General features: G+C 38.6%; 1 protein-coding gene across 1 annotated transcript in view; it reads right to left on the bottom strand.

The window, feature by feature from the left end:
* The window catches only part of EGF (epidermal growth factor), a 57,866-nt gene that overhangs the window by 14,726 nt on the left and 18,768 nt on the right, over positions 1 to 24,372 (bottom strand). The window contains exons 5-19 of the mRNA XM_017805774.1: positions 23,591 to 23,793; positions 20,177 to 20,302; positions 19,074 to 19,196; positions 16,867 to 16,989; positions 15,564 to 15,689; positions 14,456 to 14,592; positions 12,400 to 12,548; positions 10,714 to 10,818; positions 8,780 to 9,003; positions 5,583 to 5,750; positions 4,689 to 4,838; positions 4,152 to 4,298; positions 3,356 to 3,472; positions 2,254 to 2,379; positions 215 to 334 (exon numbers count right to left, since the gene is read on the bottom strand). Of these exons, the coding sequence (XP_017661263.1) occupies positions 215 to 334; positions 2,254 to 2,379; positions 3,356 to 3,472; positions 4,152 to 4,298; positions 4,689 to 4,838; positions 5,583 to 5,750; positions 8,780 to 9,003; positions 10,714 to 10,818; positions 12,400 to 12,548; positions 14,456 to 14,592; positions 15,564 to 15,689; positions 16,867 to 16,989; positions 19,074 to 19,196; positions 20,177 to 20,302; positions 23,591 to 23,793 (2,144 nt within the window). The remainder of the gene's footprint in view (positions 1 to 214; positions 335 to 2,253; positions 2,380 to 3,355; positions 3,473 to 4,151; positions 4,299 to 4,688; positions 4,839 to 5,582; positions 5,751 to 8,779; positions 9,004 to 10,713; positions 10,819 to 12,399; positions 12,549 to 14,455; positions 14,593 to 15,563; positions 15,690 to 16,866; positions 16,990 to 19,073; positions 19,197 to 20,176; positions 20,303 to 23,590; positions 23,794 to 24,372) is intronic.

Below are 24,372 nucleotides of genomic sequence, written 5' to 3'. Positions count from 1 at the left end.
TGAACCTTAATGTAGATATTTCCAAACTAAACTCAGATCTAGTCTCCTTATTCCACCTCAAAACAGCCTCCTAAAGCAATGCTAGATGCATGCACAATCTGGTCGGTACGTCACTGTACAGGGATATCTTGGTTTCCAAGTATAACTATTTATCCAAGAACACTGTTCTTAATGAAGGGCCACTTCATTTTATTTGCTCACTCCATTTACTCACTGCAACTGATGCCAGTTCCAGAAGCATGATCAGCACACGAGCAAGTGAAGTTTCCTTCTGTATTTGTGCAGGTCATGTTCTCTCCACAGGTGTGGGACCCCGTGTTGCACTCATCAATATCTGTCACCCAAACAGTCTGCAGTTAGAAGAATGAAATGACTCAGAGCATCAGTTAAAAGGACAGCAGAAGGGTTTGGGGGTGGGGAGCTCTCCCCTGTACTATCCACTTAGTTCAGCCTAAACAAAAAGTTTTGGCAGAAGGAAAAAGTCTAGAAACCTACAGATTTATTCAGTTTGTGTTAACGCTTCAGTGCGTGAGGATCTGAGTTACTGTGAAGAGGCTCCCTGATTTCAAGAGTTTCCAGGCTCAGAGCCAGTGTTAGGCTCATATATACCTCTCACCTCCATCCTACTGCATACCCTCACCCTGCCTCCACGCCTTCTCTAGCAAAACCCGCGGCAGTAGCTTCTGCCAGGCTGGCACCTGCATGTTCCTAAGCACTTAAGTACGCCCCTCAAAGGTGGGACCTTTGAAAGGGTTCGCATACCAGAGTTTGTCAGCCTCTGATTCATTTTATGAACTGTCAGCAGAATATATGTGCCAGATCTACTTTGAGGAATCACGGATCTACTACCCCAGTTTTTGTGAAATGATTGCTTAAACCACTGGGACTTTTTCTACAGTAAAATTAACATGATATGGCTCAAAACAGTATAGAAATGGAATGCAGGAATGCATTGTGAATGCAGGAAGGCATCTAAAATTGAAGTACCAAGGCACTTACCGGTTTTGGGGTTTCATAATACATTTCAAGTCATCAAACACAAAATAAGTTCCAGTTCTGTTTACATCATAATAATATTGTAGTTTTTATAAAATGCTATGAATCTTACTATTTTCTAGATTTCAAGACTTCAGGAAGATAATAGGTTGTTTTTCAATAATAGTGGAAGGTAACACAATCCTTCTAGCTGTGCAACTATACCACAGACAGAAAGATTCCAGGGCTGCCTGAGGGCATGCCTTCTATGGGGTGCTGGGAAAGAAAGAGGAGTTTGTCACTTCTGTGTGCACTTTCATCTCCACTTCCAAACATTCTCAAAGACATGACCTCTGTCTCTGACCATTGTAGGCAAAAGGCTTTCTCAAATCTTCGGCCTCTGATACTTTCCAAACCCTGCCAATAATAATGATATTGTTCTTAATTTTTTAGCCATCCTAACCAGTGTTGAAGAACCAAAGTCCAGCAAAGATTATATAAGAATTGGTTCAAATTTAATGGCTTTGAATTAGGCCATAAGGGAAAAAAGGAAAAAAGGAAAAAGAAAAGGACAGAAGAGAAGCCAAGACTCTCATAAAGCTCTGAACAAACTGTGTGCTAATCAAATACTGGAGAGATAAGGCTTCCTGTTCATATTTACCGCTAAAATGGATTAAGAATTTAAGAGATGTAAAGGAATGAACTAGAGACCTGGCATTAGAGCTGGATGGGAAAATCAGTGGGTCTGATTATTAACAGGACTCTAAATGTACTCAAGTTGTCAGTGTCACACCTTGAGCCTCATGCCTATTAAACAGACCTGGAATTATTTGATGAGTATTATGACACACTCAATACCTGCTTTCGTTTATATTCATGGCAACGATTTCCAATAAAGCTCTACTGCTTCACCTCCACTTCCCTCCTCCCCTTCACTCTTCCTCTCTCTCTTTCTATAACTACTAAAAAGAGTGCAAACAATGAGAGAAGATATTCACTGACAACTACAGGCCTTGCATATTGATCAGTTGCTGAGGTTACCACACTTCAAACAGGGAGGAAAAAAATCAAAAAGGCAGAAATGATAGATGTCAGCTGTCTGGAGAAGCCACTGTTAGTATCCATGCCCCTACCAAATTATTCAAAATGAACCAGAACAGCTCAGACGACAGCTTCACAGCTTGTTGGAAGGCTAGCCCAAATCATAAGATATGTCTCTTGCTCATTCATCCTGTCCCAGCCTTCCAGACACAGCACAGCCCTCACACATGCCCATACCATAGCAATGGACTCCATCCCCAGTGTAGCCCTCCAGGCATTTACAGACATAGCTCCCTTCCGTATTGATGCAGCCCGACACATTTCGATCACAGTGGTCCATATTTACAGCACACTCATCAACATCTGTGAGATAAAACAAGGAGACGGAACACATGGGTCATTAAACCATCAAGGAAATCAATTAAAAGAAACATCTACATCGTGAATCTCCCTCAGACTGTGCTGTCACCTGTCATTTATGCATCTGAAGTAAACCAAAAGAGAAGGACTTTGTGGTCTTTTTTGGTATGAAATTCAAGGGGGATGTTCTAAAGAACCTAAGAGAGTCAACTGGAGACCTAGAGGCTCCACAAATACCACTTTCTTTAAAAAAAAAATCTGTTTGAAAGAAATTCAAAACAAAGCCTTACATTAAAAATCATAGAATCCTTCAGGATGGAAAAGACCTTTAAGATCATTGAGAAAGTTTGTTTTGTGAAATAACACATAACCTTACAATTTTTTTCCCTTTCTATTGCAACATAAACTCCTCTAGTCTTCATGCTTAGCCATGTTATTTTTTTCTCTTTCTATCACCTTCCTCTCCTGCCCTTTATGAGAGGACAAAGTTCTTCCATTTATGTTGCATGCAAGTCCAAAAATTTAAAGACCACCCTAAGCAATGTGTTGCATGGTTGTTAGTCTCTAATGCTGGAAAGAAAAAAGAGCAGCACTTTTACATAAACATTACATCAGGAATACTAATTTTTTAAGAGATTGCTTAATACAAACTTCTAAATTATACACTGTCTATCATGTCTATGGACTGAGCTTTTATAATTAGGCAATTTTTTAAAAAGAATACATGATGCTTTTATTCCTATTATCCCCATTATGTCTTGTTAATATCATTAGGATTAACTCTCATGACTCAGGGGCAAATCAGGCATGTGACAATTAGCCATTTCAACTCACATGCTCTCTGCTCATCATCCCTTTCATACTATTGACCTTTCTGTCATGGCTCACACAGCAGAGCTGCCAATGTGAAAGAAGATAGATTTTCTTCCTCTCCCACAGTCGACAGTTTTCCGAAAGTTATATTAATGTCTTTTGTTACCATAGCATGAGTTCCCCTTCCTGGTAAATCCTTTCAAACACTGGCACACAGCACCATCTTCCAGCAAAACACACTCTGCATTGACGTAACATTCGAGTGCAGTGCAGTCATCTTGATCTATAGCATAGACAAAGCAAAAAAAACCCAATCCACTTAGATGTATTTGGAAAGATCAAAAGAGGTACTGTGTATATATCAAAGAAAAAAAGAAAACAAACAACAAAAACACCCCCCTCCAACTAAACAAACAAAAAACTAAGAAAACCAGAACATACAGCCAAAGTTTGAAACTTAGCTCTCCAGGATTATGGATGACAAGCCAATACAATCATTAGGGCTGTTCACTTTGTCTAGATGGAGTTGACATGTCATTTAGTATAAGGATTTCTGAATAATGTATTCAAAACCTAGAAAATTTAATGATCTAGTGTCATCAAACATAGGTAGAATTCAATGGTTTTACTTCAGCTTTGTTCAGAGGTACTTAATAGACTTGAAAAATCTAAGGGAGAGACTTTCCCACGTGTTCCAAATTAGAATGTTCGTTCTCTAGACCAGGATAATATTATCAATTTTTTTTGACATAGCAAAGGAACATGGAGACAAACAAACAAAAAAAGCAGTCCTACCTGGCATAACTGCACAGACCCAACTTCTTGTAAGAATGTTAAGAGCATGAATGCCACCAGTCTTGACATTTAGTTTTTCTTAATTTAAGGTCTATGATTTCTTTCTGTTCTATAAACCTGTTCAGAGCCTCACAGTAAATAGAAGGAAGACAATCATCAGACTCTACCTGATACCATGATTTCAGCCATCAAAAAAATTATTTTCTGCTTTTGCCCACTGTCCATATCCTTAAAAATCCCATTGCTCTGTGTGCTCTGGAGTACGATCTCTGGTGGTGGCATTGGCACTACCTCCTTCTGCACAGAGACACTTCCTGAAAAAGACAAGAAAAAAGTGACACGGACTATTTAAATCTACTGAATTAACCTTCTGATTTTCTATCCCTTGTCTACTTTCCAATAAACATCAGTATCCTCCCAGACTAGCCTGTTTCTGACCTCAAGTCATTCCTAAAACCACTCACTGGTGGGTTTCCCCAAATACAGAAGAGGAGGAATGTGACGTATTGCTCACAATAGTTGTCAGCACTGCACACTTCTCTTTCACTGCTAAAATGCCAAGGGAAAAAATTACTGTGGTCAGACTTGTCCCAGGACAACACACCATCATTCCTTATGTTAGAGCAAGGGGAATTTTTTCAATGCTATCTGTCAGGATCCTCAAAGTTTTGAGGAGGGTCTTTTTTGGAACTGGAAGATTGTACCTTCTGTTGAGTTGGAAGAATCCAGAGCATGACAGGTTTTTCCATCTTGAGTTTTCCCAAATCCTGGATGACACTTGCAATGTACAATTCCAAAATTGTTTTCACAGATCTGATCACAGCCTCCATTCTGATAAAGGCAAGGATTTGCCCCTAATGCAGAAAAACAGGAAACTTAACAAGCTACTTCTTTAGTCAACATCTTCATGTAGATGTGCAAAGCTGAGAAAAGGAATAAGGACTGACAAAAACTAGAACACTTTTTTAAATTCTTTATTTAACAACAAATCCATATAGTAAAGCATAGATATTATCACTTAGTCTCGGGCAGGAAATCACAGTTGCATACTCTGTATCTAATATATGTACCACATTTGTTATTATTTTATTCACTTTATTATTTCTCCTTTAATATTTAGAGTCCTAACATTCCCTGAAAGAACATTACAAGAGCATAGGGAACCTGTGATTACCTTCTCTCAATCCTAGTCTATTAAATTATTTTTTCTCTTACAGGGGAACTGTTCCAAAGAGAAAATCAAATTATTTGATCTAAAACTAATGGATATTACAAAATCTTTCTCCATGTCATTTGTTATTATTTGTGTGTGAGAGGAGTGCTAATAAACTAGGATAAATAGGAATTTAAAGACTGCGGCCTCGTGGCAATTGACCAGCATCTATTCTTGGACATGAACATAAACTTACAAAAACTGTCAGCATTCCTGGGACACATGCCCAGATGACGCTTTCAATAAATGCCAGTCTGACTATGCAAGGCTTTTAAAAGAGATGATTTCTGAGAAGATAATCATCTCCCCAAGGACATCTATTCTACCGACATCAGTGAACAAGAAGAGGCTGGAAGGGAATGACTGCTTAGTTTTTGCAGTATACCTGGTTTCGCCAAAGGATGCACTACAACCATTGATGAGGGTCTCAGCATGCTGCCTCGAAGACGTACCCTGTTTTGGCCGGTCTTCTTATCCACCCTCATTAGTGATGGCCTAGCCCAGTCAGAAAACCAAAGGTGGTCCTCAAACACCGCTACAGCAAAAGGGTGGCCTACAAAGACATTAGATTTATCATTTCCACATCTGCAGAACATACACAAGAAACCATGAAAACAAAAGCAGTCTTCATACAGGTCAACTTCTAACATTGGGCATAGCCATAGCCAGTTCTTCACTTTGTTTGCTCATGGGCAGGGATAAGTGTCTGTGAACGATGGACCATGGGCACATGTTACTTATGCTCTTAGTGAAGGAGGTTATGACAATTGCCTGGCTCAGGACAGTCTGTATACTTTAGGCGATCTCCAAAAAGATGAAGTTCACAAAATCCTTCTACCTCAGACACCATTATTTCTTGAGGCAGCATTGGGACCAGCCTTTCAGAATTGAAGTGACTCCCTCCTCTGCCAGTAAGTGGCCCAGCACAGAGCTGCTGAGGTACACAGCTCCTTTTTCAGTCTTCATACAACAAGGAAGAGAGTAACTCATGTCATTTGCCATCTTGAATAAGTGTACTGATACAGAGCAGCCTGGGAGTTACAGACACTGTATCCACAGATCCACAGTAGGACCCCAGACACAGTGTGTGGTCTCTGCAAGCGCCAAAAGTACACACAAGTGCAATACAGTGGGCCACATGTGCATGTAGCCAGCTAACTAACAGAAACAGCTAACACAAACCACAGGAGGCAATGGATCATCCGGGTAGCTTCCACTTTTTTCACTGATGACAACAATATGCTAGATAACAGCTTCAACCAGGCATCTAACACTTACATGATTAGCAGTAGGTGTGAGAAATTCCACCCCAAGTTCAGAGTACAGGAACTTTTCCTTGGTAGTACATTATCTGTACTAGGAAAACTCAGATCCCCAGAGATAAGCGCAGCAATTCAGGATCCAAAGGACACTTTCATATGTAGGGGCAGACATAAAGATCTTTACAAAATGATTCTGACTCTTTTTAATATCTCTCTCATGATAGAAAAATATCATTAGTCCATATAGGACTAAACATTCTTTCTGTACACTTAGAAATCTCCTGATTTCAAATTAGACTTTGGGAAAACTTTTTGCAATGGAATGTAAGAACACATATTATTCTTCCGTGTATGTCCACAAGGTTTCAGAGTGGGTACTTCATGGCTTAAGCAGGTTTGCTTGGTGCTGGTCCTTCCTCACAGCCTGCATGTGCACAACACTGTACTGCTGCAGTCTGAGCCTCTCTGAAAGGTATGTTTTGTAGGCACCCGATTTTTATGATCTGTGTTTTTGTTTTTTGATGTAGACCTTAACTGGATGATGTTTAATTTCAGTAATGAAATTGGGAACCCAAAATGTATTAGTTTAAAAAAAAATAAAAATAAAAAAATCAAAGCTAAGGAAACAGGCAAACAAAACAACAGATAAATTAGAACCTTGGAGAAGGAGTATGTGTTGGTATATCTTAAATACACCTTGCAAATAAACTGAAAAACCCCACTCCTATAAAAAAAGAAATTCTAAAACACTGTTTAAGTGTTCTTATGTGTTAAGTTGAAGAGCATATTGTTGGCACTTCACTACTTCCACTGAATCATGCTTAATCACCGGCCTTGGTTCTTAGTTTTTCTTTCCATTAAATTTGAGCAACTAGCCCAAGATCTAGATGCTGTCCCCACTCAAATATTTGCTCATAGTTTTGCTCTATAGCTTGCACTATCCACAAACAGCACTGTGCTTTGATCGGCAATTCCTTAACCTCTTAATTTACAAATACATTAAAGATTAAAATTAGAAAGGTAGTGTCAATCGATGGAGATAGCAAGAACAAAAAAAAAAATTAATAATCTCATGAACCTTTCCCAGAGCAGTGCAAACCTAAATGGTTGCATAAACAAAAGGAGTGGTTGTGTTGTTTGTTGCCTTGGGAAGGTGCTAACGGGCTGTTTTACTTACAGCTGAAAACGGCGTTAGCAGAAGAGCAGAAGTAATTTACCTATTTTGCATGCGGCAGTGCTGAATGAGCTCTCAGTACCGGAGCACTAGAGGGAGCTGCTGTAATAAGAATTCATGTTACAGCAGAACGCCTATGAAGAGGTGCCACCTTCCCATTCTCCAGTGTACAGCTGTCCAATAAATAAAGCTGAATTCTGGTCTCACTAAAAGCATTAGCAAAACATCAGGATATCAAGTCTCTCTGCTTCTCTAAATTCATACCCCTATAGGCCTTCAATTCTTTCACTTCTTTGCATACAGTGTTGATGTCCTTTTCTCCCACCTCCGAACTGCTGTATCACTGCTCCAAGCCTATCTCTTTTCTCATAGCCAATGTTTCTACAGTGCTCCTAGCTTTCCTTCTCTGTTTTCTCCCTATAAGACATTGTCCCATTCCTTGTGGAGGAACGAAGTGAAACTTTGTTCAGGCTTCAAAGTCCTTCTTTGCAGATCAGTTGCAAGGTGGAGTGCACAGCAGAATATGCGCAGCAGACGAAAGAGACGAAGGCTGGAAAGTCACTCTGCTGAGGCCCTTTGATGTCTTCCGAACTGGAGAACAATGATTCCTCCAAGACCTCACTCTGCTCAAGCCATAACAACTACCAGCAAAGTGTATAAATCATTTTTCATTTGATATCTAATGTGTTTAGAATCATTCCAGTGTTCAATATTGCAGATGCAGGTTTGCTGCTCTAGAACCTTAACAATAAAGATTAACTGTCTTTTGGTTTATGTCAAAATAACTCACTGATATAATAAACACAGCAAAACCTGAATTAAACTAAGCAGCCATGCATGAAACAAGCAAACCACATTTTTAACTTTTTTCCTTATTTTCATTTTTCTGTTAAGGCAGAGAAGTCCTCTGTGCAATGCAAAGCAACTGATTAGTAAAAGCAGAGTGTTAGAAAGACATACTTTTGCTAAACTGGATAAAGGTCAGCTGGGTAACAGAATAAAGAATGAAAGTGAGGCCATTAACCTCAACACAGAGTTGTATGGGATCTACAGCACAGCTGCTGGCCAATAATTTGCATGCACATGTGCAGGTACACACACAGATTGACAAGCAGCAGTAGGTAATTATCAACGCCAAAACCTCACCTACATCATTCTGTGCAAGAATTTGACGACCAGAACCATCCAGATTTGCGCTCTCAACCACTGACTGCTTAGCATCACACCAGTACACTTTGTCTGCTAAGTAGTCAAGAGCTATTCCACTGGGCCACACCAGACCAGTGCTGGCTATAACCCGACGATCGATGCCTTCTAATGAAGAGCTGTCAATCCTGGGATTGACCCCCATGTCAGTCCAGAATAATCTCCTTTGGAAAACAAAATGAATACGGGAAGTCAGTAAGCAAATGTTTGTCCTCCTCTCCATGGAGTTCTTTCAAAGCAGAAAGGTCAGATCAGAGCAATACAGCCCCAAGTCACAGGAGAAAAAGTGCATGCTTCAAGCAAACATATTGGCTTCTGGTCTTTTCACACTTGCCATAAGACTCCAGGTGATTACACTGGGACTTATGCAGAATCCTCTGTTCACTGGTACAAAACCTTTGAAAAACAACTCCCGCCTATGCTAATTGCCAGATCTTTATATCTGCTTTTTGATTTTCCACATGACAGCTGATAGTGGTTTAGCAAACCCAGACAGTAGAAGACAAGGCATTAGCCAGCACCTTGTCTAAAAAATGGCATAATAATACACAAATGGAACCAAAATTACCCACTACCCATGGAAAACAAGCAAGAGTACACAGGTTATTTTGGTTTTAAAAAATAAACCAGTATATTTTCTTCTTTTAATAAAATTGTGATTTTCAAGATCTCCCTCTAAAGTCCTGTGTGTTGCTCACTGGGTGCTTACTGTTTTTCAACGAACAGAGAGTGCTAGATGGCAACTTAAAAATGAGGATACCAAAATCACAAATTAATTCTGAAGTTTGAGCTCTAGTCTTCCCAGGCATAAGTTGCCTCTGTCAGGTTTACTGAAATAACCCACAGATTCATTTAGCTTTATTTACTGAAGTAGTTTTGCTGTAGTCAATGCAGGGATCAGTATTTTCAATAGTCTTAATTGTGTTTCAGATCTCTCATCAATATTTACAACTATGGACATTGCCATAATGTCTGTTCATCCTTTTGCCATTAACTTTCTAAAAATGAAGATTTTTGTGATGTTTTCTCTTCCCTTTCCCCTTGTACCCTGTGCATCTACCAATAATTCTAATAAACAATCCCACAGAACCTACTCATTCTACAAAGTTTTCCTGCAAAATGTCTCTATCATGTTCAACCTCTATTGAAAAATCCTTTCAGGTCTTTTATGTCCAAAGGGAAACTAACAAAACACCCTCCCCAACTTTGCTTCATTCCTTGATTCATGGGTACTTAGTTATAGCAGGATATGAGCATAAAAAAAATACTTTAAAAATCAACATATTTAAAATGCTCCTACTACAGACATATTGACTGAAATCCATGGACTTTGCCATTGATTAAGATGGACAGAATTGCATCAAGAGTTTAAACACCCAAATCTCCTGTGATCATCTTGACACTAGTTAAGAAGTTATAAGGTGCATTTAAATCAACAAGTCTCCACAACAGTAGATTAGGTTTAGTTTCCTAAGAAACTGAACCATGGCCAAAAAACTACTTTGTAAGTACTATTGGTTAAAAGTGACTGCCTTCTTTACACTAATAGATATGGAACCATTGAAGTTTGTAGTGTGCTGCTTACAAACTGTCAGAGTGACTTTAGTTGCTCATGTAGCTTTAGCTTGAACTGCATACAATATCATTAATGCTTCTGGTATTTTCTTTTAAATCGGTATGAGAAATGAGCATGTCTCAACTCAAAAGAGAAATCCAGCAATGAAACAATGCATTTCACACAGCTCTGCAATGCAATGACTAACCTACCAGGAGACTAATGCACATTTTGACTCTCAAAAGGGCAAGGCTGGCATGGTCATTTTTAAAAACCCTCCCTAAGTATTTCATGATTAACTGCATTTTTCACTCCTTACTTAGCAAATGGGTGAATGGCAATCCCTCGGGGCTGGGAGATATCCTCCCAGATGATCATTTTTCTTTGCATTCCATTCAGATTGCTCCTTTCGATGCACGCCTTCCTGCAATACACAGGGCACAGTTAAGTCCTCCCTGCTATCTTTTTAATTACCTTCTCGGGCAGAATGTACTAAGATTTCACATCAATTTAGTTTAGCTGTAATAAATAAATTTACAATGACAGAAAATAATCCCGCTGATGTGGGGAGTCCAGTTGTTTTATCAACCAGTAATTCAAGTTACAGCCTCATTATTTGGTCCAAGGCATGATGATAAAATACCTGCTGCTCTGCAGAAGACATTAAGTTCTCCTTCTCTGGGCAAATAATGAGTTGGAAGTATGATCACTAACAGATAAATGTTAGCTCTAAAGGGATTCAGGAGGAAAACCAGCTCCTAACCAAATGCCATTATCAAATGTATAAAGAATTTTTCTAAATAGTACTTTTATGCAGCATTTTTCATCCAGAAATCCCAAATCATTTTACATCTATTTTTCAGGAAAGAATGAGGCTAAAGTTCTTAAGATCACTTATAAAATATGTGGCCAAGTCAAGTATAGAATCTAGTTTGCTAGTCTTCAAATTCAGCCTTTTTCCAGAAAACTGATTTTATTGCTGCAATCTTCACTTTGCCAAACAAATACCAGCCTCTACCTGAAAACCTACAGCCTTCCGTGCCTATCTAAAACTTCAAAGAAAGGCCACACAGAGATGGAAGGAGAAATATATTCCTTCAAATATGCAATACAAACAGATAAATGCAGTGATTGAAAAGAAAGTTGCCAATTCCATTTCTCAGATTCCCCCTGGACTGTTGTCCTACAGAGACAAACACCATAATTTTCTATTTCACAAGAAACATTGGCATATTTTACAGGAGCACAATCACACAGACAAGATTGCACCTATTAGCAAGGAAGTGGACTAGCAGCATATTTATAAGGGAGAAGGAGGGTGATCTGAACATTCAAAATTACTTTCTATTGACTAATGAATTATGGATCATATTGAAACATCATGACCACTCTTCAAGGAGTCTTCATTGTGTGTTTTGATCTGGCATTGCCTTTTCAGCAAAGGTCAGTTTTGTTTCTCTCAGCATGTAATTTTAGGTATCAGCTGAAATTAAAGTCATATTGTCATTCCTCTTTTAGCAGAGGTAATTGACAAAGACCCTCCAATAGTTTCAAGGGGCATGATTCTAGCTGCCAACAACACTGACTTCTGCCCAAGACGTACTCAATACAGTAATATTCTTTTTTATATGTATATATAAAGATATACCTATATGTGCACACACACGCACAGAGTGTATGTATATAAATGAGTGTAAACATATATTCACATGCACATGCGTATATGTATATATGTGGTACATGCTTTAGATTCCTTGCAACTGAGTCCAAACCCTTGCTTCTTGGAAAGACAAAGATAAAAATACAATAGCAGACTCAAAGGGAACTTCCAGCATTTCAGTTTTGAAGAATCTTCCAACCGTATATACTTGAGATTAAAACTAACCAATCAGAATGTGAAGCACTACTGAATTAGAGTGATATCTCAGCTATTTCTGTATCACCAGTCATTTATTCCAAATATTTTATGGCATGCTTCAACATAAATTCACTGTGGAGCATGTACCCTCTGTCTGTCCAATACAATTTACGGTTAATCCAGTCCACAGCGAGGCCTTCGGGTGTATCTATAGCTTCATGAACAACTTTTTCACGATTTGAGCCGTCCGGATTAGCTCGTTCTATCCATTTCAAGGCAGTGTGAGCAAAGTAAATCTGTAAATAAATAACAGGTGAGGTGTTATTAGTTCCCATCTCACTTTCTACTCTACTCCCCTTGTCTAATAGTCGCACTTCTAAACCAACTTTTTCATCTTGAAAGTTTCCTAAACTGCTTATTTACAAAAAGCTGCGCAGGTAACCTGTGATCCCTGACCAAATAAAAAGGCACTTGTCCTTCAACCAAGATGACTTCTACAGGCAGCTTGTGCTTAGCTGTAAATCCTGGTTGCCCTATATACAGCCCTCTGAATATCCTGTGGTTTTGTTTCAGCAAGCAGCTCCCTCACATGAAGCACAGCTAAGGAAGCAAAAAGAAACGTTATTTCACTGGCTGCTCATATTGAAAAGGGAGAAGCAGAGAGAAGATAGTAGCAATCTATGTGTGTCAAGGAGCTGGGAAGGGGAAAAGGAGTTATATAATTTGCTCCTATTTTTTTCTCTCTTTCAGCCTGCGGTTACCTTAATTTTTTACCAGGTGTCTGTTCTGTAAGGCTCTAAAATTTTCAGAAGAGGCTTCTCAGTTTTGGGTTGAAAGAAAAGTTCTCTGCTAGTGGGGAAACTAGGCTTGTGGTTTCCAAGGATGAGGAAAGAAAATTTGTGTTGTATTCAATACCCAGAGGGAGCTATACACTGTATGGCAGAACCATATGAAAAACAATGCTGAGGCTTTCCTTGGAAATGATAACAGCAAAACAAATAACTTTGTTTTGATGCTAACCACAAGGTCAAACAAAACTGGGGGGAGCCTCTAGCATTAAACCAGCTAGTTCAATACCATGGGAGCACAAAGGGATGCTTCCTTGCTACTCTGCTCTGCACTGAGCAGACCAGGCTGCTGCAGCCTGGCAACTCTCTTGCATGTCCCCTTACCTCTGTACTCCCCACCCCAATGCCATGCTGAGCTCCCCACAGGAGGAGAACAGGGGTGCACACCCAGCGTCACTGGCGCAGCTGATTTACATTTGGCACAGCCCAGAACAACTGCCAGTTCTCCAGCAGGGCCCTATTTCAGGAGCAAGTGGCGATGTTCCAGAAGCACCTGAAATGCTCCTCCTGTAAATGCAGATCTGGTAACATTTACATTTGTTTGGCTGTGTCCATCTGGGCCTTGAGATGCTTCCAACAACTTAACTGAGCTCATCATCAACTTTCACTGTACTAACCAGTACTTCTTTGCAACGCTTTTAGATGTAAATAAATCTCATCACAGGCAAATATAACTATCTGCCAGAGAAGGTTTAGCAAAGCACAGCTGAACTCCTATTATTCCCAACTCTGAAGGAAGGGAATAGGGTGGAAAGATACAGCCACACAGACAAACAGTTCTTTCTGCAGAGAAGACTCCTGTTTCCCAACAGCAATATCTTACACATGAGGAATATATTTTGTAAGAGTAATAAACTCAGTGAGCATTCAGCAGTTTTGCTGAATAATGTCAGGACACGGGAAGTAATCTGTGTTAAGATTACTCCTACATTTAGTAGGCATTGTGGGATTTAGCTGTACAGAAAAAAAGATACTATTGCTTTTACCACTACACAGCAAAAACACCCCCACAATGTATTTCCAGAAAACAACACTGCAATCTTAATGGAGAAAATTTATCAATCACACAACAGTTCTTTGAAATTGAAATCATGCCCAAAGTGAATTTAGAAATCCAAATTCTCTGTGAATTATCATTGTCAATGTACAAAGCACATTTAATTAGTGAGTAAAAGATGAAACAGTTCAGTTCGTTTTTGGCAGCTTGTAGCTATTGTGCTCCTAGACAGGCAATAGAACAACAAGCAGCACAACGTGTAATCCAGATCACTGACAGCAGAAAGGTTAAGGCACATGAAAGCTCAAGCCATTTGTCCTTGCAACACTTTGAAATCCTCTCATTTTTAATGCCTTACCTTATTTTCCACTGGGTCAGAGTCTAGTGCTAAGACTATTCCCATCTGCCAGTCAAGTAAACTTGTATAATCTGTTCCATCAAAACTGATCTGGCGGATATCTTGGCCATTTGCAAATAACAAAAATGGCTTAGGACCTGTTGATGAAAAATTGCCAGTATGTTAATTGCACTAGGTTCAAAATGATCTCTAACTTGCATTACTACCTAGGTAGCATTGAAAGTAGATAATGGTAAAAGACAAAATAAGGAACAGAAGCACAAAGAAATTATGGCAATTTTCCTACATTCCACTTGCCTCAGAAATTGAAGATAAATGTGAATATAAGTTTTCAGCATCAGCCTCAAAACTTTTGATAAAGGCAGTGACTAGCCCCACTGTGTTTCACACTGAGTGACTTAGCCTCAAAATCATCTCTCTGCATTTCACAGCATCACTATAAATGCCAGAATACTTGACTTTTGTACATGAGAAGTCTTTCACACTAAAAGCAAGAAAAATGTTGTCCTCCAAAAAATAAAGCTTTTCTCTTATTCCTGAAAAAAATCACAAACTTCTTTTTCCTCCTCTCTCTTAGGCAATTGCTTATACCTTGCTGCTCACCAAGGTCTGCCCTTTTCTTAGAAGGAATAGAAGGGTCTGAAATCCAAATGTGCACAGCAAATACCTGGGCTTCTTGGGGCTAGTGGAGGAGAAATATCCTTGTAGGAAAAGTCCTTCAACAGGCTATTTCCTATCCTCTTTTCCAAATGTAGGGACCTCAGCCCCAGTCCTGTAAAACTGGGCAGGAACTATGCCCACATTTATTTGAAGGCACAAAAACCTGCATATTCAGGACGAACCCCTGCAGTGTGGGAGCCCAGAGTGAAATGTTGAAGTTGGATCATAAATTGAACCCTCTGTGAGGGAGACTGAACCATATAGTGGTGCTTGTTCTGGTTTATTTCCAAAACAGGTTATCTTTCCTAACAACTAATACTTCACAAGTTTCACAAAGTAACCTAACACCAGTGCAAAAAGGGATCCTAGTTTTGCCATCCACTTTAAAGGACTCAAAAATGATTTTGCTTTTATTGGCAGAAATATACAGGCACACCAAGACACCAACCTATAGCTGTGCAGTGCTTTCTGTCTCGCTGAAGCTTATATCCAGGAAAACAAGCACACTCCCAGGAGGATGGGCTTAAAGAAGAGCATATCTGACTGCAGCCACCATTATCTGGAGATGTACAACCTTAAACAGAGCATTTGTAAAATTTTATTGTGCCGTTCTAAAAAAAAATAAAATACAACATAATCAGAGGTATAAGAGAATGATTCACTTTGCTCAGGATTTCTACAGTCCAAATCATCTCAATGACTGGCAGATTTACCAAAAGGCCTCCTGCTGAAAGCAGAAGTCCAGTGAAGAGATAACAAATTAGCAGTAACTTGTTACTGAGTTTTTCCTGAAAATTTACGACACAAGATAGGGGATGGAAGGGTGGGACACATGAAGAGAGAGGTCTTCCATGTGTTCATTTTTTCATTTTTCTCCCATACAAATATCATCCCATCTACAGCAGAGTAATAAATTTTATCAGACTGTGCACACCATGCAAAGAAACAGCAATTCTCTCCCCAGAACTTAATTATGCTAGGATGGAAAATTGATACTTTCTGATACAGCAAACCAAGATTTCATATAAAAAGAAACTATTCTTTTCTTATTTTTTCTATTATATTCTCAATGCCAACCTGAGCTTACTCAGTGGAGTGTCCCTAGCAAAACAGCAATAATGAAACTTTGCATACAGTACAGTCCATGTATGAAAGGGATTAAAAGGGAAAGGTGATTTTTTTTTTTTCAAGGCAGGAGGCTGGCAGTAATGGAGCTATCTTGATCCCTAAGACTAAAAAGACACATAAAGACACATTTGAAAAATTACAGTCTCCTGAATTTGGAAAAATGCTAGAATGGGGAATGACAGATTAGTGAACATAGCAGCTTCAAGTATTCTGACTACAAAAATTCCATTTTTGGGTAAGTGACTGTGAACCTGGGCTACATGATGTCAAAAAGTCATCTTCAGATTTCAACCAAGCCTTAATTTTGTACATATATTTCCCCTCAAATATAAACTTTAGATGTCTCTTGCAATAATAATCTGTAACATGCCTTGATCTGTGCTGACAACAGAGGAATTTGGCCTGCAAACATTGGCTGCTGCCACTAATAAAAACCTATTAAAAAATGAAGATTAAAATTGTTCATCTCAGCACTCAAAGCACCTGACATTCTATTGCCTGCTTTGTACAATCATTTACAGCTGTGCAAAATGAATGTAAAATGCCTTCATTCACTTCTGGCTCTCAGTGCTAAGAATAAACAGAGTTTGGCAGTCACTACAGCTGGAAAAAATGTTACTTACCTGTGCATGTTTTGCCATCCACTTTGAGTATAGATCCTTCCGGACAAAAGCAAACAGGGCCTTTAGATGTTTGAAGGCAACCATGGCTACATTCAGTGTCGTTACTTGTACAGGAAATTAGCTCTACAGTAATTTAAAGAGGGGAAAAAATATAAAATTATGATAAAAAATTTTACTAAGCCCCCAGAAAGAGATATTAACACTTTCTTAAATAGCAAAAGGGGGGGGGGAAATGAAATAAATAAAACAATTAATAAATAAATAAATAAAACACCTCTGCAGTGTTTCTGAGGTTTGTTTTCCTTTGTTTCTCTTTTTTTCCAAGTTTTTTTTCCACATCCTCTCCTAATTATAGCACAGGGGAAAGCCAAAATTGCTGAGTCCTGAAGCCATTATCAGACTTACATTTTCCAAAATTCTGTGAAGAGGTGTTATCAAAATAGAGGTAATTTTGAAAACTTTCTTTCTTACAGTTCATCAAAAATAGATCGGGTTTTGAAAACTACAAGGAATTTATACTGAAAAAATAAGTATAAAATACAAAGTGAATGAGGAAAAACTACTTTCCTACTACTCCGGGTGTAACAGAGCTAGAATCAATGAAACCAGGAGATGAACTTTCCTGAAACAAAACTATATTCCTTAGTTTCAATTTTAGAAGCTGTAAGGGTAAAATCATCTGAGGACCTGGCAATAGCTTTCCTTTACTTTCCATTAGAATTGTTGCAGTGCCAACATTTTTTTGAGTATTTCTTTCACGCAATTTCACAGGATATGCTCCTTCCACCTTCCATATTGCAGTGCTCCATCTCATTATCCCAGTTCTGGTGCCATATGGCAACACCCACTGGAAGACTGGAACTAATGAAAGTTTCCCACAGCTGCTTCTTTGAATCAGCTGCATACACTGGCTTAAATGGTGCATAGCTGTTGCAAATATTGCTTCTCCAGGGCAACTCCAATCTGGACTGGACTGTTGTAACTGCTTAAGCACAGAGAATATGGTCAAGAAACTATCTTGAGTTTCTTTCTGATCAGAGCTTGTGGCTTTAGATGAAGAGCTTTGTAAAGGACTTGAAGAAAAAAGCATCAAAATATCTCTCTCTCAAGTTGTGTAGTCGGTGATACATCTGCCTTGTGCTGCAGTAGTTAAGAAGTTACAGTCTGTGCTGCATCCCTAACCTGCGTTAGAAAAACTGTCTAATTTGAGCCACTCAAAATGTAGGCATATAGTTCAAGATGGTCATCCAAAGTAGGACAGAGTTTCATGTTGTCTAAGTGTTGTTTTGATCACAAAAGGATATCCCACTTCCCAAAAGCCTCTGGCTGCAGCACTCACAAGTCGTCTGTCACAGCTGGCTGCCTTCTGCAGCTGTCACACACACCCTGGACCCCCACATTTGGGTCACTGGAAACTGCTCCTGGCTCCCACTTAGTAGAGAGGAAGAAGTGATTCTTGGAAGTCTAAAAGAGATAGACTGACTGACTACTAGAGTAGTGATATTTAATATACCTTAAGTCCTGATCCTGCCATGATGCAGACTGAACTCACTGGTGTGCACTGGCACTCCTACTTGGAGCTTTTACCAGTATTTTATTTCCAAGGAAACAAGGTAGAAGGACCTTTGTCTACGCATAAATTTTGCTTCAAAAGTGACTGGGAATATCCCAAAACCTCAAAACTTGGATCCTTTTCACACTTGGTGTTCTAGGCTTAATTTAGAAAGCCTAATTTGTAGGTTGAGTATACACATTTAATTCCATTAATGTCATACACATTAGCAATGCTATCAGCCCTGAGCTGAAAAGAAAAAAGATGATGCTAAAGCTGCTCATTCAGAGAGTGGGAAAATTCTTGTGCAGGATAACCAAAGTGAGTCAAATTCAGAGACCATATTTAAAAAGATATAACTGCTTATCCACCTGGAACGTGTCACAGAGCCCAGTGTGAGCGAAGAGGTCTCTCTGGAGATCTGAATTTTCCCCCCTCACCACCCCGAAGAGGCCTATATGATTACTCACGTGTAACTTACACTTCCTTAAACATGACATCTGAAATCGGTTCACCCAGTTTAAGCTGATCCTACTTACATAATAAGGGATCAGAAGCGAGCAACACAACATACAAAACTTTCAGCGGTTCCAGTGTTAAATGAGGACTCCCTCCAATGTGATGCTTCAAGTGTTTATGTATTACAGCTCCTTACCATGACAGGTTTTCCTATCAGGCAGCAGAACAAAACCTCTCGGGCAGGTGCAGTAATAGGAACCAGGGATGTTCACGCAGCCCAAAGTACAGCCGTGATTCCAAAAGCCACATTCATTAATATCTGCCAAAAGAAACACTTGTTGCATCCGAATAACATCAACCTGTGTCAGGGAGTAGAATAATGAAACAAAGAAACACTCTGCAAGAAGTACCTCCTTTTTTGCATTCATTTTACAAAAATATGTTTTTCCTAATATATTACAAAAATGCAAGTTTGCAGACCTCCTTCAAATCAGCATTAAAAAACTTCTAGCAAAACTTACTCAGGCTGCATGTGTCCAGCATAGGTGCCTAAACAACTTTCTAAAGTTCTGCCTTTCTGTACAGATTTTAATGCCATTTAAATCCTGCAGCCAAAAAAATTACATTAGACACCTTCTTCAGACAAAAATTCTTTTAAAAAACTCGGCTTAAACATGACTTAAGTAGAAATCTCAAAACACAGAAGTGTATTAGAAGTCAAAATTCAGAAAGCAGTCCTGGTGAATTTCCTGAGAATTAGAATGCTGCTGCTCAGGCAGGTTTGTAAATCCTGTAAGCTAGGAATTTTGATGCCTTTACATCTTATAAAATCTGGTCATGTAGTGAAAAAGATGCTTCCAAAAGAATTGTCTATTATCAGTAGTAATTTTAGATTTTTAATTACAACCCAGATTAAAACAATTAGAAGCATGTTAAGAATTTCTGCCCTTTTTGAAAGTGGTAATATTCTTGTTGCAGGATTACTCAGTGTTTCACCTTTGGTGATATATGTGTTTTCATTTTTATTTAAAAATTAAATTAGCGTATAGAACCATGTCTACTTATCTGAAGCTGCTTTACCTACTCAGGCTAAGATCAAAATTTCTCGAAAGAATGGCACCTGTGACACATTCATAAATCTCTTTTAGACTGTTTCACAACCTGGAAGGACACAAAACTTAAATGGTGCAATTGGAATTTTTAAAATCTCTTTGTCTTTTTTCATACTCAATAAGTAAAAGAACAGAAGAATTTTCTTTCATCTGATGGAATAAAGCTGATAAGAGATTCACATATTACCTTCACAAAACTGTTTATTTCTACTTAAAATGAAGCCAGTAGGACATTTACACCGATGAGTCCTTGAGTCTGGCCTGCAGATTCTTCTTCTGCATTTTTCTTTACTCAAATCACAGGTTCCTTTTTCTGAAAGAACAAATAGAGTGTAAGCATAATGGAGTTTTTACCATATCAACCTTCAAGTAGAATGATGATCACGGATGTATTTTCTTCTCAACATCTGCTTGCTCAACCTGAGGAACTTCTTATCAACAGAAAATAACTTCTATTATTTTCTGTTGCTAAAATAGGGCCAAAAAATCACTGGAAAAATGAAAGTCCTTGGCAGACTAAGAGTAGGTCTGTGCAAATGATCATTTCCAGCTCTACATCAGCACAAGACCTAGAGAGAGCCTGAAGTAAGGGATGGTTTGATTTGGGTGCATACCTATAGTGACTATGAAAGTGAAAACTGTGTAGCAGGTTTCATGTGCCACCAGACCTGCACAGTAGTATATATTGCTCCATAAAATGCTCAGAAATAAGAGAATGACAGAGAGAGCACACATGCCAAAAAAAAAAAAAAAATAGAGAGGCGAGAGAGACTTTTAAAAGACAGATAGCATATGAAGACTGAGAATTATTACCACATTTTTACTCACATTATTTAACAAAAAGAATAGCTGGACAGATCATAATGACCATGTTTCATTTGGACAAAAAATAGTAGCACGGTCTAGAGAATCTTTGTACTGGAATGGATCTGTGAGAAATACAAGTGTTATAAATGCTGAACTCAGATTTAAAACTCAGAATCTTTCTGATTTCCAAGAAGATATTCTCAAAGTTTCTTCAAAGAAAGCAGAAAAATGTGCCCAATAGATCCCCATAAGCCTTCCTACTTCTGCTTCACAGACAAAGCTGCTCAAGTATCCTTTGACATAGGAAGGAAGTGTACTGAATATCATTAATCTGTTAGAAAAGATACTTTAAAGAATTCCAGAGGCAATCTTTGAGATTTTGAGGCAATTAAGATATTTTATTAGCCATTAATAAAAGTGTGATGCTGCCATACCAAAGTTGTTCAGTGGGGTTACAGCAAACCCATAGCTGAATTAACGCTCTTCTCTGTACTTATGGGTGCTGACCAATCCAGGGAAATCATTTGAAAGAGAAAGGAAAGAGGGTACATGAGGAATTTCAGTAGCAAAGTAAATAATTCAAATTGCAGTAAAAAAATCAAATCATCTCACTTGCACACTTCTCATTAGTTCCCTTTTCATCTGAAGGAATGCACTAGTTATCTGCTTTAAAGAAGGCTTGATAATTGACAGCAGACACTACACTGCAACATACGTTTTCTTAGCTTGTACAGAGCATCCAATTAGTCTAGGTATGCTTTTATCTCCACGTTTCTCTGTTGTAAGATCAGCTATAAATCTCATTTGAACTCCAGGCTCATTAGTCCTCCTTTCATCCCCGTTCTTGCACTGGATAAGCCAAGCAACATACATGCAAAATCCAAAAGTTCATCTGGATTCAGCCTGTTAAGCTTCTTTCTACTCCATCACTTCCCAGACATTTTTACAAGAAGTAATTTGGAATTTAAAGAAAGGCCTACTGTTGACAACACTTACTGTCATACAAAAATTTACTGAACATTGGAAATATAGGGGTATATACTGCAAGGCATTTGAAAATGCTGGTATATATATTATATATATATATCTGTGTGTGGTTTATATATAAATAAAAGTGGGGAAAGCCTTTTTGCAGTGGAAAGATAAACACCAGAGTGCAGAATGTTCTGGTGGAAGAAGTGGAGTTAATCTTTCGAGAGAAGAATAGAAGCTAAGTGCCCACAGTCAATGAAAATTTTCAATGAAATTATGCTGCACATTCTTGTGGAGAGGACACGTAACACAACCGACAGTCCCTGAGGTTCAAGAGACTACCTTTCTTGGTCATGGTCTCTTCCTCTCTATCTTCCTGCATAGGTAAACATTGTGACAGACACCCAAGGAGACCTCATAAGACCTTCTGAATCTCAGTGTAACAACCCTGTGATGTGTGGAGATGCTGCTGTCTGCACCACACACGTATCCTGCCCTAGTTACTCTGTATGAGAGCACCAGATGTGTCAGTTAAAGAAAGGGCTTCTGTTTGCCAGGATGACCATTTTCCTCAAAGTAAGCACACAACAGATATTGTCTCTGAATTGATGCTCCCTGTCCTTACAAGTGTAAACTTGATTTCCAGGAACACTTTATCTTCTGCATCTCAACAGCTCTTTGCACTGAAAACAAAACATTTGAAACTTCCTTTGAAAAAAATCAACTTCCCTAGAAGCTTTGATTTTTCCATTCAGATCAGTCTTCAAAATGAGAGATGGCATGGTACCATATGAAGCTGTTGGCTGGCATGCAAAAAGATGAAGCCTGTTTTATAGTAGATATTTTAAAATAGTTCAAGAGAGATATTTACAGTTTCATTTTCATTACAAACAAAAATGAACACTAAATTCTCCTCATGTCTTTATATCGCTTCAGCCTCTGGGAACCCCTGGACATCTTCCCTTGGGAGTTCTGCAACCATTGCTCAATAAAGAAATGCCTCTATGCTGTTTTCCTGTCTTTCTTATCCAAGCAAAACTGGTGACAAAAGCTATTCCACTGAAGTAAGAGTGCTCTGTCTGCTTTCCAGAGAGCAGAGAACAAGACATTATTTCCCCTGGACATCCCTCACTTCCTACTGTCTCAGCAGGAATCCTCGAGTGAGGTGAGCTCTTGATAGTCAACTATCTTCATTTTTGGATCCACAGTGAAAGGCAGCAAGATGACCAACTCATATTGGAATTTATATCAATTAAAGAGACTTGAGGCTCTTATTCCATAGCTATTATAGCAACTTCAAGTCTTTCTAAGGCAGACTGACTCTTAACTGAGCCATTTCACAGCAAAGGTGAGACATCCACAGTATCACTTGTAGGACATACTTAGTGTTTAAAATCCTTCAATGCCATAATAATCAGAGGTGTTTAAATGCATATTAGATTAAAACTTTCAGAATTAAGCAGACATTTGTCAAAGATAATATAGGTGGAGGATTAAAAAGCTGTATGCTTTTTGCATTTAGCAGGACAGCATAAAAATACTTTTGTGTAAACAGAAGGATGAGAAGGAGAAAGCCACATATATATGCATATGTATATAGAATAATGAAATCAGTGGTTCATGTTTGGTACACCTCCAGCCTGATACTCAGCTGGATTTACACACACCAAATTGAACTGTGGATCACTGAAGTTAAAGGAAACTTTTTCCTTTACTTCAATTAAGCATGGAATTTTGCCAAAGAAAATTATTACTGTAGAGAATCAGAGTGTATGACATAGTTATTCTCACAAATACAACTGTACCATTTCATTTTCCTTACCCAAATCCTGAGAATCAGTTCTTGCACCTGGCTGTTTAAAAGGATGTACTATTTTTATCTCCACTGGTGGAAAAAATGATGGCTTCAGGCTAATTGTGACTACAACTTTTCCAGTATATTTGTTGGCTCTCCATATCATGCCAGATTTCAACTCTGAGTAGTACAGGTGCTCAGCGAAGAGCGACATACCAAGCAATTGATGTCTATAACAAGAGAAGATAACACAAAGTGGCACATTACTATATATTTACTCACTCAAACATTTTCTGAGCATCTAGTTCAGTCAAATTCAGAAAGGTAAATAACCTTTATTTGTATTCTTATATATATATATAGTATTATCTTCTATATATGAGAATCAGATGAGGTGCAGAGACATTCCCAAAATAATGCAGCACTCATAATCCTGCAAATTTGCAAAAAATAAACACAAAATGGATAACCTGCATTTCTCATGGGTTTTATGAGCTATTATTCAGGACTGACTCAATTGGAAGAGAAAGCTTAAGTATCACCCCACTTCTGGTGAACCCAGCAACTAAAATAGACGCTTTCTTGAAGGATGTAGGTCAGATAAGTTCCACCTCTTCCCAATACACAGTGCCTGCTCTGACAATTCTGTCTGTCCAAGGAAATCAAGATGGAGATGGAGAAGTAAGAGTAGGGTGTTCTGAAATCCATCTTCTGCTGCTTCTCCTATTGCAGGAGTGTAGTTTCCATTCACTGGTCAGTTATAGCAGCTAGTAGAAACCACAAGAAGGCCCAGTTTTAAATAAGAGAGA

The sequence above is a fragment of the Lepidothrix coronata genome, unplaced genomic scaffold (genome assembly GCF_001604755.1).
Source record: "Lepidothrix coronata isolate B3197 unplaced genomic scaffold, Lepidothrix_coronata-1.0 Scaffold13, whole genome shotgun sequence".
NCBI classification, from domain to species: Eukaryota; Metazoa; Chordata; class Aves; order Passeriformes; family Pipridae; genus Lepidothrix; species Lepidothrix coronata.
This window is presented reverse-complemented; position numbering and strand designations above follow the sequence as displayed.